The 15,984-nt window shown below is 64.1% G+C and overlaps 1 protein-coding gene across 2 annotated transcripts; it reads left to right on the forward strand.

Moving 5' to 3' along the window:
* The first annotated feature begins 696 nt into the window (after positions 1-696).
* On the forward strand, positions 697-15,984 carry SLC45A1 (solute carrier family 45 member 1). 2 transcript variants are annotated; one of them, XM_036352382.1, is made up of 9 exons: positions 697-825; positions 2,985-3,405; positions 4,573-4,665; positions 5,065-5,289; positions 5,631-6,409; positions 9,338-9,491; positions 10,697-10,873; positions 11,677-11,882; positions 15,524-15,984. In XM_036352382.1, the coding sequence occupies exons 2-9, from the start codon at positions 3,009-3,011 to the stop codon at positions 15,788-15,790; spliced, it is 2,298 nt and encodes a 765-aa protein (XP_036208275.1). In that variant the 5' UTR covers positions 697-825; positions 2,985-3,008; the 3' UTR covers positions 15,791-15,984. The 2 variants fall into 2 exon arrangements, with proteins under 2 accessions (XP_036208275.1, XP_036208276.1); XM_036352383.1 differs by lacking the exon at positions 697-825 and having other exon boundaries at positions 3,352-3,405; positions 4,573-4,624; positions 15,524-15,966.

Genomic DNA, 15,984 nt, shown 5'->3' on the forward strand with positions numbered 1-15,984 from the left:
AACCCGCAGGCAGGTGTGTGCCCCTGATCAGGAAGCTCCAACCACTGAGCCACACTGGCTCTTTAATGTGTCTCTTCCTCTCTCGGGTGTCAGGCCCCAGGGGCGGGAACTTTTGTCTGATTTCTCATCACCCACACCCCAGTCCCCCGAATAGCGACTCGCCCAGTGGCCCTGACGCACCTGTGAAGCGAATAAGTGACTGTGGTAGAATATTCTAGGCAGGGCCACCTGGTCCCTCCTGACGCGGCCGTGCCCAGGGCCCACAGTGCGGTTAGGGATCCACAAAACCAGTTCATTGCTTTCGAAATCAGAAGGAAAAAACGAGACCTCCAAGACCAGGGGGAAATGTTTTAACATATAGAATCGATATATTCATCTATAAACCACACAGTCATAAAATACAGTTTTACTATTTTTTTAGTAGAGAAGGGCTGGCCGTGGTATGAGCGCCTCCGGCCCGCCCCCCACCCCCCGGAAGCCATAGCGCCTGTTTCGGGGCCTTGAAAGGTGTGTGTGTGGGGGGGAGGGTGCGCCCGGAGCGGGTGGGGGCTGAGCTCGGGGTCCAGCGCCTCGGGGTCCAGCGCCTCGGGGCGGCGGTGCCGCTTTAAGGATGCTCTGCGGGTACCGGCCCGGCGGCGGCGGCGGCGGCGGCGGCGAGGATGCAGCCGTGACGTCACGGCCCCGCCCCGCGGGTGATGCTGCAGCGGCTGCCGGTGGGCCTGGGGCTGCCGGCTGCGACCCCGACCGACCGACCGGGACTGAGCTGCGGGCGGCGGGCGGGCGAGCCGGGCCTCCAGGAGGGATGCCTCCCGGCTGGACGCGCAGGTACCACCCTCTCCTCCGGCGGCTCCCGGCGGCGGGTTGTGCGGGAGGCAGGCGGGTAGGCCCCGGGTGATCCGAGCTGCGACCTTTGTTCCTGGATGTCCAGTCGCTTGAACTGTGAACGGAGGCCCCGCCGGCCGCCTCTGGCGCAGGAGGGAGCAGGTGGGGACACGCATCGCTTCCCGCGAGGAAGGAGCGGGCGGGAGGCCTGTTCCTGAGTCACCTGGGCAGGTGTCCTCCGCGGCGCACTCCCCGCCAGGCCGGGCCCCGCCGCAGGGGCCTGGGTGGCACCTTCCAGCCCCGGTCAGGTTATCACAGCCCCGCGTCTGCCTTTGCGGAGGGTCAGGGCGAGGCTGAAGCAGGAGGAGGCTGCCAGCAGCTGGTTCCCTCCCGAGGCCAGTCCTGGACGCTAAGTCACTCCTCTGCTCCGGGCGCCGCAGGGTTTGTCTCCAGCTTCGCAGGGAGTAGAGGCAGGTGCCCACGGAACCAGGGCTCCTCGGGTCAACTGGCCTCACGCAGGGGCCACAGTTCAGTCATCAGATTGTTAAGTTCCTGCTTCAAGCCCACGAGGCATTAACCTTGAGAGCTGGTGGGAGGAAGAGTGTGGAAGGCGTGCGGCCCTGGGTGACCCCGTGGCAGGAAGACTGGTTCCCTTTAGAAGAGGAAGACAGGAGGAAAGGAGTTGGCTCATAGGAGGGTCGCTTTGAGCACTCACATTGCATGGGCACGGTGTATCTTTATTAATCGATTCGTGCACCAGTGGGGTCCCTCCGCCTGGCCTGTGGGATCCACCAAAACAAGCTCTCTGACATCCCCTGAGGGGTCCTGGAGAGGGCGCAGGCCAGGCCGAGGGACCCCACCGGCGCACGATTGGGGCCGGGGAGGGACCGTGGGAGAGCTCCACAGTGTGTCTGGCCTGTCCCGTTCAGTCCTGATCGGCCGGACCCCAGCAGCAAGCTAATCTACCAGTCAGAGCTTCTGCCCCCCTGGTGGCCAGTGCACATCATAGCGACTGGTCGACCGGTGGTAGTCAGTGCATGGCATAGCGAGCGGCTGAGCAGCCTCAGCATATCATTAGTATATTACACTTTGATTGGCTGAATGGCCGGCTGGTCAACCGGACACTTAGCATATTAGGCTTTTATTATGTAGGATGTACAAGGGCCTGAGCTAGACCAGGGGAACTCAGACAGCGGGGTGAACTTGAACAAATTCTAAAACCTGATGTGGTGGTCACATATGAAGTATATTCGTCACGAAGGACGGTTGGTGCACATAGTTCTTGGGTACACCTGTTCCTGTTGTAGAGGAGAGCATGGATGTCTGAGGCCACGGGATAAGCCACTTATGGAGGTGAGAGCCGACTGAGTCCATCCCTGTCCTCTGGGGATGGCATCCATCTCTTAGCAGGTCTTCAGGGCCTCGGTGATCAGCTAGCCCCTGCCTGATGGCTCCTCTCTCCCTGCACCACCGTCAGGCCCACATGTTGCACCTGCGCTGCTTACCTGGGTGGTTCCTGTTTAGAAGGCCTTTCCTCCCCTCTTCCCCCCAACTCGTGGGCAAGAACGATGTCTCTTTTATCTCTGCAGCCAGTGCCTGCGTACTCCGTACTCAGCTGCATGGGAGCGTGGGTGGGAAGGTGGGTGGAAAGATGGCCAGAAGGATGAATGGGTAGATGAATGAATGGACAGACGGACGGACGGGCGGATGTTTAGAAGGGTAGACGAGTAGATTAGAGCAGTGGTTGTCAACCTTTCAGACCTCATGGACCACCAGTGGTCTGTGGCCACCGGTTGGCAACCGCTGGACTAGAGGATGGGTAGGCGCATATGAGGATGGGAGGATGGATGGAAGGTTGCATGGGTGAGTGAGGGGATGGGAGGGAGGGTGGGTGGATGATGGGAAGGAGGAGGGATGGGTGAATGTATGCTTATTTGTATGTTTGTCTGAGAGGGGATGGGCAGATGGGAGGGCTAGAGGAAGAGTGGGTGGCTATGTGGATGGATGGACTCCAAGCGTTCCCCACTGTGAACTCAACTTTCCCCAAATGGAAAGGGCAAGTGGGTGCAGTCGGGGTAGCGGAGGGGAGCCCCCGGGAAAGCTGGCCCTCGAAGTGGAGGCGGGTGAGTAACCGCTGGCCTCCGAATGGGCTTTCCCCACAGGAACTGCCAGCGGCCCCCCTCGCGATGATCCCCGCCGCGAGCAGCCCCCCTCCGGGAGAGGCCCTCTTCCCCGCTGCGGCACCCCAGGACTTCTGGAGGTCCCCGATCTCGGGCTACGTGGGGTCTGCCACCCGGCACATCAGCCACCGGGCCAACAACTTCAAACGACACCCCAGGAGGAGGAAGTGCATTCGCCCCTCCCCGCCCCCGCCCCCCAATACCCCGTGTCCCATCGAGCTGGTGGACTTCGGGGACCTGCACCCCCAGAGGTCCTTCCGGGAGCTGCTCTTCAACGGCTGCATTCTCTTTGGCATCGAGTTCAGCTACGCCATGGAGACGGCCTATGTGACCCCCGTGCTCCTGCAGATGGGCCTCCCGGACCAGCTGTACAGCCTGGTGTGGTTCATCAGCCCCATCCTCGGTGAGCCCGCAGCCCCACGGTGCCCCCAAACCTCCCGGTGCCCCCGGAGCCTCCGTGGAAGCAGCTCGTGGGTCCCTAGGGGACAAGGGAGGAGCAAGAGCTAAGTCCACGCATCAGTCTGGGGCCGTAGGAAGCACAGGCATGGCCGGCCGGCCCCCGGATTTTAGGAAACTTTGTCTAAACCAGCTTGTAACCCGGTCGGTGTGGCTCAGTGGTTGAGCGTTGACCTAGGAATCAAGAGGGCCCGGTTCGATTCCCTGTCAGGACACATGCCCGGGTTGTGGGCTGGATCCCCAGTGTGGGGTGTGCAGGAGGCAGCCGATCAATGACTCTCTCTCATCACTGATGTTTCTCTCTCTCCCTCTCCCTCTCCCTTCCTCTCTGAAATCAATAAAAATATATTTAAATAAATAATTATATATACATATATATTATTTCAGAGAGGAAGAGGCAAAGAGAGAGATAGAAACATCAATGATGAGAGAGAGTAATATTTTTTAAATAACAAAATAAAAAAAAAATAAACCAGCTTAGAGAAGAGGGTTTCCATCCCCCACAGACCAGCGCCATCTGGTGCCAAGCTAACACCAGAGAGTCCAAGCCGAACACTAGACGTGGGTTGGGTCTGGGAGGTCCTGGAAATGCTTGAATTCCCAAGGTCATGGCTTCTTAGTGAGTTACAAGGGCCTTACGAGGAATGAGGGGAGCAGAGTGGTTCCGAGGGTCTGTTTGTCTTTTGTCTCCAGCGCAGCGATTTATCGCTGACTCCCCACGTCTGAGACCCTGGGGACGTGCGAGCGCAGGCATGTCGGGAACATTCAGAGGCTGTGTCCGTGGGGCCCTGAGCCGCGGGAACGGGCGGAGGCTGTGTCCGTGGGGCCCTGAGCCGCGGGAACGGGCGGAGGCTGTGTCCGTGGGGCCCTGAGCCGCGGGAACGGGCGGAGGCTGTGTCCGTGGGGCCCTGAGCCGCGGGAACGGGCGGAGGCTGTGTCCGTGGGGCCCTGAGCCGCGGGAACGGTCAGAGGCTGTGTCCGTGGGGCCCTGAGCCGCGGGGACGGTCAGAGGCTGTGTCTGTGGGGTCCTGAGCCGCGGGGACGGTCAGAGGCTGTGTCTGTGGGGCCCTGAGCCGCGGGGACCCCGGCATGACCACCGCCCGTTCTGTTCCAGGATTCCTTCTGCAGCCGCTCCTGGGTGCTTGGAGTGACCGATGTACCTCAAGGTTTGGACGGAGGCGCCCTTTCATTCTTGTCCTGGCCATAGGTCTGTTCGGGGATTGAAATTAAAAAAAGAAAGAAAAGACAAGAGCCCTCAGTGCTTCTCGTAGGAAAACCTAGGAGTGCTGACGGAAGCCCTTAGCCAGATAACCCCACTGGCCTGCGGCCGGGCCACCCGCCCTGGCCCGTGGCCTCTGAGAACAGATGGCTTTGGTCATGTGTTTATTTTTAACGAGTTAAGTTCATGTCATTCCTGCTCTACTTGACCATAGAAAACCCCGATCCAAGTTAAAACAAAAACAAAAACTGGTGAGTCTGCAGGTGGCATGGCCAGGGGCTCTGCTTGGAATGTGACTAGAAAGGAATTCTTGGGCCCTGAAGAGTCCGGATGTCCGTCGCGGGGGCCGGTCCGCGCTTCCCGCGGTGACCGTCTCTCTGTCCGCAGGGGCGCTGCTGGGCCTCTCGCTCCTGCTCAACGGCCGGGACCTGGGCGCGGCGCTGGCCGACTCGGCGGGCGACCACCGCTGGGGCCTCCTGCTCACCGTGTGCGGGGTGGTGCTGATGGACTTCAGCGCCGACTCGGCCGATAGCCCCAGCCACGCCTACATGATGGACGTGTGCGGCCCCGCCGACCAGGACCGCGGCCTGAGCATCCACGCGCTCCTGGCAGGTGCGTCCGCTCCCGTGCCGCCCCCGTGCGCCCGGGCGGCCCCTCCGCGCGCCCTGGTCTAAACACGGCTGCAGTTCGAACCCACGCGTGAGCACGGACGTGGCCGGAAATGCGTGTCTCAAACGCCAGGTCTCCGCAATGGCCCGCGCTGATGTGATGGACACTGCTCTATGTGGCCGATTCTTGTTATTTTTGCGGTTAGGCTCCACCCGGTCCCTGGGAACCCCATTCTCATGCTCACTTTTGTTGGGGTGTCGCTGGGAGGAGGACACCCCGGGTCCTGGGAGGGATTTAGCGCCTGGGGTGAGAGCCGAGCTTCCCTCCCGCCCCCCCCCCCCCAGGGCTTGGCGGCGGCTTCGGGTACGTGGTCGGGGGCATCCACTGGGACAGGACCGGCTTCGGGCGAGCCCTGGGCGGGCAGCTGCGGGTCATCTTCCTCTTCACGGCCGTCATCCTGAGCGTCACCACCGCCCTGACGCTGCTCAGCATCCCCGAGAGGCCCCTGCGGCCCCCGGGCGAGAAGAGGCCCCCCATGAAGAGCCCCAGCCTCCCGCTGCCGCCCTCCCCGCCCGTCCTGGGCCAGGAGGGCACCGGAGGCTCCGTGCCCGGTCACCCGGACAACGGCCCGTATGCCAGCTTCTCCAGCCCCATCTCCCCGCTCAGCCCCCTCACGCCCAAGTACGGCAGCTTCCTCAGCAGGGACAGCTCCCCGACCGGGCTCAGCGCCTTCGCCTCGTCCTTTGCCACCTCCCACATTGACAGCGTCCTCATTGACTGCTTCACGGGCGGCCACGACAGCTACCTGGCCACCCCGGGCGGCTACCTGGCCATCCCGGGCGGCACCCCGCGGCCAGCCCTCAGCGTCAGTTTCCCCCGGGCCCCCGACGCCTTCTACCGCCAGGACCGCAGCCTCGGCCAGGACAGCGGCCTCGGGCAGCGGCGGGAGGTGGCCCTGACCACCAGCTGTGACGCGGACGTCCTGAGGGTGGGCTCCCTGGACACCTCCAAGCCGCGATCGGCCGGGATCCTGAAGAGACCCCAGACCTTGGCCCTCCCGGACGCGGCCGGAGGAGGTGGTCCCGACACCAGCAAGAGAAGGAACGTGACCTTCAGTCAACAGGTAAAAGCAGGGGGGTCGGGGTGTGGCCCTCGTCAGTGAGACAACAGGAGGGATTGCCAATCTGGAGAGAAATTCCCGGCCATCTGGTGGGCTGAGCCAGAGGTGGGGAGCATCTGGCCCGGGGGCCACAGAAAGCCCGCGAAGTCATTTGGCCTGGCCTGGCCAGGCATTAGGGGTGAGTTAACTAAATGTCTGGCCCTGTGGTCGGCAAACTGCGGCTTGCGAGCCACATGCGGCTCTTTGGCCCCTTGAGTGTGGCTCTTCCTAAGCCTTGGGAGCACCCTAATTAAGTTAATCACAATGTACCTACCTATATAGTGTAAGTTTAAAAAATTTGGCTCTCAAAAGAAATTTCAGTCGTTGTCCTGTTGATATTTGGCTCTGTTGACTGATGAGTTTGCCGCCCACTGGTCTGGCCCAATAGACAGGCTGAGTTTTAAGTGGATAATTTGGGCCGAGGATGATGTGTCGAGAGACATCTGGGCCAGGTGAGCGGGGAGCACCCGCCAGGGCGGAGGCGCTTCACGCACCGGCCGCAGCTAAAGGGGCGGCTCTCCCGGCGGCGGCGGCCACCGGTCCTGCAGGCGGCTCCTCCGCGCTGTGTGCGTGTCCGGTGTCTGCCGTTTCCCGGGAACGCCCGCCGCGCCGGCCGCGGGATCTGGTGCCCACGTTCCTGAAAGACAAACGCAGGGGGAACTGGTGGACGCTGCTGGGCCTCCGGCCTCCGGCCCTCCTCGTGCCGGTGTCTGACCTTAGCTGACCACCCGGAGGCTGTCACACCTCCGGATGCGAAAGGGCAGTGAGCGGCGGCGTCCGTGCAGGCGGGGAACCTTCCGGAAGGCTGTTGGCATCGTATGTGGTGTCGGAGGGATGGGCTGACAGGCTGCATGCTGGTTTGTGGGATTTGAGCAGCTGTCAGCGTCCGATCGCGAAGAGGCCACTGTGTTCTCTCCTCCTGAGTCCACACAGGAGGCCTGGGGCCCCTGCCCTCGGGCCGCCCCGGGGGGGCTTCAAGGAGAGGGGAGCCGGGTCCTCAGCCAGGCCTCCCCTCTCCGGGCCTGGGAGACCCCTGGTTTCACAGGAGGTTAGCTGGAGACACGTGGAGGTGGCTTTTCATGTTCTCTTCATTGTGACATCCCCCCCCCCCCAATTGTTTATTGATTTTTAGAGAGAGAGGAAGGGAGAGGGAGAGAGAGAGAGAGAAACATCGATGTGAGAGTGAAACAATGATCGGCTGCCTCCTGCGCGCCCTCGACTGGAGATCGAGCCAGAAACTCTGGCACGTGCCCCGACGGGCAACCCCTCCGGGCATGGACGCCCCGACCGCCCCCCCCCCCACCCCCACCCCCCCACCCCCACCCCACCCCCAGCCCAGCGGCCAGGGCTGCTGTGAAATCCCCAGCGGGACCGCTTCCCGGCTGCTTCTCTGGTGCTCTGTGGCCCAGGGCCTCTCTCATCACCTCGTCGTCGTCTCATCTCCTGGGAGGGCATTGCCAGGCGCTGCCCGCGCCACGGGAGCCGGATCTGGGAAGGGTCGGAAGAACCGAAAATCGCTGGAGGGTTAGGAAGCCCGCTGGTTCTGTCACAGCAGAGACACCCTGCCTTGAGGGGCCGGGCATCGCTCCCCTCGCCCGCCCCGAGGCCACAGCGGCCATCAGGCCTCTGCTCAACGCAGGCCCTCCTGTCCCCTGTCCCCTGTCCCCTGTCCCCTGTCCCCTTCCCAAAACTCAAACTGGCTTCCAGCCCTCGGTTGTCTGTTGAGAATCTAAACTAAACTTCCTGTATGGCTGACAGTCTCCTTTTCATCCTTTTTAAAATGTTCATTCTCGACATAGTGGGGTTTATGAATCAGTTCTTGGAAGAAAGTAAAACTCCTGAGCTAAACACCCCCCCCCCGGGTGGGGCCTCAGGTGGGCGTGGCTGCCGTCTTCCTTCCTCGGGGGCGGGGCTGACCTTGAACCAGCGCCTCGGCTACTTCCTTCCTCTTTCTGTTCCTCCCGGATCCCATCCCTGGTGCTGACCCAGCACAGGCCCCCTCCCGTCCCCCCCCCCCTCCCCCCCCCCCCCCCCCCCCAGCCGTGCAGCCAGAGCAGCGGCTCCTCTTTGCTCAGGGACACCTGCTGCTCAGCGCACCTGGCCGGGGTGGTGTCTGACATCAGCCAGGCAGCCAGTGGGCGGCGGCCTCCTCAGTAGTCTCGCCCCACTCGGCGTGTCCACTCCGTGGCCAGTGGGGTGTCTGGGGACACACAGCCTTCACCAGGGCCCAGGTGTGTCTGTTCGCAGTGACACTTGGCCCCCGAACCGCCGTGCAGAGAGGAGTCCCCCCCTCCGCCGCCGCCCCCGCCGTCCAGAGGGAGGTGCCCCATCGCCCGGGATCAGTCTCTCACACCCTCTAGGGCAGTGATGGCGAACCTATGACGCGTGTCAGAGGTGACACGAGAACTCATTTTTTTTGGTTGATTTTTCTTTGTTAAACGGCATTTAAATATATAAAATAAATATCAAAAATATAAGTCTTTGTTTTACTATGGTTGCAAAGATCAAAAAATTTCTACATGTGACACGGCACCGGAGTTAAGTTCGGGTTTTTCAAAATGCTGGCACGCCGAGCTCAGAAGGTTCGCCGTCACTGCCCTGGTGGGCGAGAGGCCTTCCTAGAGCCTGTGCTGCAACTGCCCGGGTTTTGTTCATTTCGAGTGTGTTTCCCCTTTTGGGGAAGGTACTGACGTCCTCCCTGCGGGAGGTGCTGCCTCCTGGGCCCAGGTGCGGCCCCCCAAACGCAGCTCCATGCTCTGCGGCTCCACGTCTCGGAAGAGAAGACCTGAAACCCTCCGCGTTCACCCCGTGGGGAGACGACCCCCAGCCACGCCTGCGTCTGCTCCGCGGGCGGCTGGCGGCTCTGATGGGGCCCGTGGGCTCCCTTTCCAGGTGGCGAACATCCTGCTGAACGGCGTGAAGTACGAGAGCGAGCTGCCGGGCCCCAGCGAGCCGGCGGGGCCGCCTCTGTCCATGCGGCACCTCTGCTCCACCATCTGCCACATGCCCTGGGCGCTGCGCAGCCTGTGCGTCAACCACTTCCTGGGTGAGCTCGGGGCACGGCCCCCTCCACGCCCCGGCGGGGGTCATGCTGCGTGGGGGCCCAGGGATGCCTTCCAGGACCCCCGTGCTCACTTAGCTCCCGGATACCACGGGGCAGACGTGGCGTGGGACTGCCCGGCGGGCTCCTCCCGGGGAAGCCAGAGAGATGCCACCGTCGGCAGCCACGGGCTAACCCGGGTGTGCAGCTCAGAGGGACCCTGGGTCTCTGCAGCCCAAACCTCATTCCCAGACTCTTCAAGCGGCTCACGATTAAGTGACATGTCACTGTCGCACCTGTGAGGCTGGTGGGCCTCACCTCGAGCCGGGACAGACACATGGACATCGACACCCAGACACACGGACATCCACACACAGACACACACACAGAGACACACGGACATCCACACGCAGACACACAGACACATGGACATTCACACACAGACACACAGACACATGGACTCCCACACACAGACACACACACAGAGACACACGGACATCCCCCACAGACACCCAGACACACGGACATCCACACACAGACACACACACAGAGACACACGGACAACCACACACAGACACACAGACACATGGACACCCACACACAGACACACACACACAGACACTCAGACATCCACATACAAACACACGGACATCTACATACAGACACACATCCATCCACACACAGACACCCACACACAGACACATGGACACCCACACACAGAACAGACACTCACACACAGAGACACTCAGACATCCACACACAGAGAGACGGACACCCACACGTGCCCACATACGTCCAGGGCTGGCCTCGTGCGCACAGGCCTGGCATTCGCGTTCCTCCGGCAAAGCCCATGTGCGTGTCCTCCCGCGGTGCGCACGGTGGGGCTGCCGGAGCATCCGAGGAAGCCAGGCCCCGCGCTGTGGGTGCCAATCAGAGTGACCTTCTAGGAGGGAGGGCGGGAGGGCGGGGAGGGAGGGAGGGCAGGGCGGGAGGGAGGGAGGGAGGGAGGGAGGGGAGGAGGGAGGGGGGGAGGGAGGGAGAGAGGGCAGGTGGGTGGGAGAGAAGGTCTCAGTGTGAGGAGAGGTGGTGCCTCCTTTAAGTCTTGAGTCCGCGCGTTTCCTTGAGAATCAGGCAAACCCGCTGTTGGCGACAGGGGCCTTGTCCACGTCTGTGCCGTGGGTCATGGTCACGCCCCCCCCCCGCCCCCCCAGGCTGGCTGTCCTTCGAGGGGATGCTGCTCTTCTACACGGACTTCATGGGCGAGGTGGTGTTTCAGGGGGACCCCAAGGCCCCGCGCACGTCGGAGGAGTATCGGAGGTACAACAGCGGCGTCACCATGGGCTGCTGGGGGATGTGCATCTACGCCTTCAGCGCCGCCTTCTACTCAGGTGCGTGCCGGGCGGACACCGGGGTGGCCCTTCGCGGGAGGTCCGATGGCCTTGGTTCCGATGGCCTTGGTTCCGATGGCCTTGGGTCCGATGGCCTTGGGTCTGATGGCCTTGGTTCCGATGGCCTTGGGTCTGATGGCTTTGGGTCTGATGGCCTTGGGTCCGATGGCCTTGGGTCTGATGGCCTTGGGTCCGATGGCCTTGGTTCCGATAGTCTTGGGTCTGATGGCCATGGGTCTGATGGCCTTGGTTCCGATGGCCTTGGGTCCGATGGCCTTGGGTCTGATGGCCATGGGTCTGATGGCCTTGGGTCTGATGGCCTTGGTTCCGATGGCCTTGGGTCCGATGGTCTTGGTCCGATGGCCTTGGGTCCGATGGCCTTGGGTCTGATGGCCTTGGTTCCGATAGCCTTGGGTCTGATGGCCTTGGGTCTGATGGCCTTGGTTCCGATGGCCTTGGGTCTGATGGCCTTGGGTCCGATGGCCTTGGGTCTGATGGCCTTGGGTCTGATGGCTTTGGGTCTGATGGCCTTGGGTCCGATGGCCATGGGTCGGCGGTTGGAGTACACGAATTGAAGGCAGGTGTGTGTCTTTATGACGACGGGCAGGCCATCCCAGCGCCGTCTCCTTTCATTCAACAACCTGTCGTGGCAGCTCAGGACCTGCCATCGGTCTGGCCCCACGAAGCCGTCCGGGGTCCCTCGCCGCCTGGTCCGGGCAGGCTGCCTGCCACGCGTGCTCACGCCCCCGCCAGCCTCAGGGTGGGCGGGAGGCGGGACACGAGCCTCACCCTGTCGCCCGCAGCGATCCTGGAGAAGCTGGAGGAGCGCCTCAGCATCCGCACGCTCTACTTCGTGGCCTACCTGGCCTTCGGCCTGGGGACCGGGCTGGCCACCCTGTCCCGGAACCTCTACGTGGTCCTGTCCCTGTGCGTGACCTACGGGATCCTGTTCTCCACGCTGTGCACGCTGCCCTACTCGCTGCTGTGTGACTACTACCACAGCCGGGAGGTAGGCGCCCGCTCCGGCTCCGGCTCCGCCCCCCGCCCCCCGCCCCCCGCCCCCCCCCCCCCCCCCCCCCCGGTGGCTCAGAGAGCCTCCCCCGGAAGCGGCCCCCCCTGCAGTCTGAGGCTGGTGCACAGGGAGATACAGGGCCCCCTTCAAACATCAGGCGGGGACAGCAGGGGGGTTATGGGCAGGGGGGAGCTGGGAGGCTGGAAGGGGAGGTTCCCCCAGTGTCCCCGCCAGGCTTCAGGGTCACCTGTGGGCACCGGCCGGGTGAGGCGGGCGAGGCGCTCACCTTGGGCACAAAAACCCAGCCGTCAAGATCAGCGCTGTGCCCACGCCGTGTTTCTACAAACAAGAACCCGTGCCCCAAACCCACACTGAGCAGAACAGCGGCACTCTCACGGCCCAGAGCAGGACCCCGTGCCCGCCAGGTGGGAGCAGCGCCCTCTTTATGGGAAAGTTCGGCTTCCCTTTCACCGCCCCCCCGAGAGGCGTCGCCCGCAGTCCACCCGCGGCGCTCACTGCTCAGGGCGGGGGGGGCCGACAGCTGTCCGTGAGGAAAATACCCCACAATGAATAGATGACAATCACCACGCTGTAACCTGCCCCCCCCCCCCCATTCACCAATCGTGCGGCCAGCACCACAGTCCAAAGAACCCCAACCCGCTGGCCACCCCGGCCCCGGGAACCAGCCCTGCTGCCCTCGCTGTGGACTCAGCCGCTGCGGACGCGGGCCACGCGGGTGGGGTGGCGGCTCCGCTCCGTGATGCCGATGCCGCAGGGCCACCCTCGCGGCGGCGGGAGTGGGGGCCTCGCTGCTGCGGCCGAGCCGAGCCCCCAGCCTAGGTTTGGGCAGAAACGTTGAGATTTGAAAGACGTGCATGAAGGTCACCTTGAGGGTGGAGCGTCTCGCACCCCCTGTGGTTCGGGCCTCTGTCCCCCCCCCCCCGACCCCCCCCACCGTCCCCCCCGCCTGCCCCCCCCCACCCACCCACCAGGTCCAGGCCGGAGGCTTCCTGACTTGTCTTCAGGGTTTGGGGTCCCGGTGAATTCGGCGGTCCGCCCGGGCAGCCCCTCCCACCTCCCCTCTGCCGGCAGCAGGCGGGCCACGGCCACGCGGGCCTGTGCTGACCCCGGGCGGCCTGAGGCTGTGACCACAGGCGTGAGCTGTGTGCACCCCGCACCTCCCGCCGGCACTGCGGGGCCCGTGCCAGCAGCACCCAAGGGACCCCGCTCCCGGTGCTGTCCCGCCTCCATCCCCAGTCACTTCCCCGCCGCCCTGAGGCCGGCGCTGGGCTGAGTGGATGCGCTGGGTGGGGTCTGGGTGGAGGGCTGCCTGCCCCAGGAGGGGGCCCCCGGGCCTCAGGCCGCCGCAGCCGGCTTTGGGCAGAGCTGCCCGGAAGGCGAGGCCGCGGGGACCGCAGGGCCTCTGGCCGCTCGCACTGTCTCCCTCGGGCGGGAGGCTGGGGGCTCAGGTGCGGCCTCCCCACCTCAGGGGCCTCCCGCGGCCCTGACGCCGCATGTGGTCACCGCGTGCCCATTCCCCGAGCCCCTTGCGGTGCCCACGAGGACGCCGCCTTCCCCAGGGAGGGGCGTGGCAGCGTCCCAGAGGTGCCACCTCTGTCCGGGCACAGGGCCAGGCCGTGCCGGCATCCAGGCAGTGCACACGGCGGCGTGTGGGGCGGCACCCGCCTGCTGCAGCGGTGGCTCTGGGTGGGGGTGGCTTGTGCTGGGACCCACACCACCTCCTGCCACGTCACCCTGCAGCCCTGCTCACAGACACATGCCCATCACTGTGCCCACCGCCGTGCCCACCACCGTGCCCACCACCATGCCCACCTCCATGCTCATCACCATGCCCACCACCGTGCCCACCACCGTGCCCACCACCATGCTCATCACCGTGCCCACCACCATGCCCATCACTGTGCCCAACACCATGCCCACCACCGTGCCCACCACCATGCCCACCTCCATGCTCATCACCGTGCCCACCACCGTGCCCAACACCATGCCCACCACCGTGCCCAACACCGTGCCCACCACCATGCTCATCACCGTGCCCACCTCCATGCCCATCACTGTGCCCACCACCGTGCCCACCACCATGCCCACCTCCATGCTCATCACCGTGCCCACCACCGTGCCCACCACCATGCCCATCACCGTGCCCAACACCATGCTCACCACCGTGCCCACCGCAGTGCCCACCACCATGCCCAACACCATGCCCACCTCCATGCTCATCACCGTGCCCACCACCGTGCCCACCACCATGCCCATCACCGTGCCCACCACCGTGCCCAACACCGTGCCCAACACCGTGCCCACCTCCATGCTCATCACCGTGCCCACCTCCATGCCCATCACTGTGCCCACCACCATGCCCATCACTGTGCCCACCTCCATGCCCATCACTGTGCCCACCACCATGCCCATCACCATGCCCACCACCCTGCCCACCACCATGCCCATCACTGTGCCCACCACCATGCCCATCACATGCTCACCATGCCCACCACCATGCCCATCACCATGCTCACCACATGCTCACCGTGCCCATCACCATGCCCACCACATGCCCACGTGGTGCGGTGGGTGGGGAGGGAGATGATGTGACCAGGCTGGAGGTACAAGAGCCTCAGGAACCCGCCCAAAGGCCCCCCTGCTGTGGGCTGTGACAGGGTGTGCGACAGGCATGGCAGCGAGCAGCAGTTTGTCCAGACACAGCGCCCAGTGGGCGGGCAGGCTGCTTCCTCTCGGGTGAGAGGGAGGAGAAAGGACCAGAGAGTGTGGCGGGGAAAGTGCCACCCTCCCTGTGAGGAGGCGGCCCTCCCGCCCCATTAGTCATGGATTCTTTTCATTGCCGTCATCTCTCTGAACACAAATATTATTAAACTCTTGGCTGAACTCCCTGTGCACGTTGGCGCTGGAAAATGTGAGCCCGCTGTGCGTGGGCGCGGGGCTGCTGGGCCTGCAGGGACATGGGTCCCTGGCCCCGCCACTGGTGTGCCCCGCCCCCCCTCCCCCCGGGTCAGTTTGCAGGGCCCAGCATGGACTGCAGGGGACACGGGTCCCTGGCCCCGCCACTGGTGTGCCCCGCCCCCCCCGGGTCAGTTTGCAGGGTCCAGCATGGACTGCAGGGGACACGGGTCCCTGGCCCCGCCACTGGTGTGCCCCGCCCCCCCAGGTCAGTTTGCAGGGTCCAGCATGGACTGCAGGGGACACGGGTCCCTGGCCCCGCCACTGGTGTGCCCCGCCCCCCCGGGTCAGTTTGCAGGGTCCAGCATGGACTGCAGGGGACACGGGTCCCTGGCCCCGCCACTGGTGTGCCCCGCCCCCCCGGGTCAGTTTGCAGGGTCCAGCATGGACTGCAGGGGACACGGGTCCCTGGCCCTGCCACTGGTGTGCCCCCCCCCCGGGTCAGTTTGCAGGGTCCAGCATGGACTGCAGGGGACACGGGTCCCTGGCCCCGCCACTGACACGCCCCCCCGGGTCAGTTTGCAGGGTCCAGCATGGACTGCAGGGGACACGGGTCCCTGGCCCCGCCACTGACACCCCTCCCGTCAGTTTGCAGGGTCCAGCGCGGACTGCAGGGGACACGGGTCCCTGGCCCCGCCGCTGACACCCCCTCCTCCCGTCAGTTTGCAGGGTCCAGCGCGGACGGCACGCGGCGTGGCATGGGCGTGGACATCTCGCTGCTCAGCTGCCAGTACTTCCTGGCCCAGATCCTGGTCTCGCTGGTGCTGGGGCCCCTGACCTCGGCTGTGGGCAGCGCCAATGGGGTGATGTACTTCTCTAGCCTGGTGTCCTTCCTGGGTTGCCTCTACTCCTCCCTGTGTGTCGTCTACGAGATCCCACCCAGCGCAGCCGCCAATGAGGAGCACCAGCCCCTCCTGCTGAACGTGTGATGCCCGAGCCCCAGCTTGTGCCAAGGTGTCTGGAGCCAGTGGGAGCCAAAGGGCCTTGGCAGTGATGGACAGGTCTCCTGTTGGAATGTAAATATGTGATAAAACAATAAACGGCAGCAGCAAAGCCTGTGGTTTCTCGTGTGGCTCTCCGAGGAGGAGTGAGAGGCCACCTGGGGATGGGGCCACTTTCCACG

Source organism: Myotis myotis, unplaced genomic scaffold, assembly GCF_014108235.1.
Source record: "Myotis myotis isolate mMyoMyo1 unplaced genomic scaffold, mMyoMyo1.p scaffold_m19_p_2, whole genome shotgun sequence".
Classification (NCBI taxonomy): Eukaryota; Metazoa; Chordata; class Mammalia; order Chiroptera; family Vespertilionidae; genus Myotis; species Myotis myotis.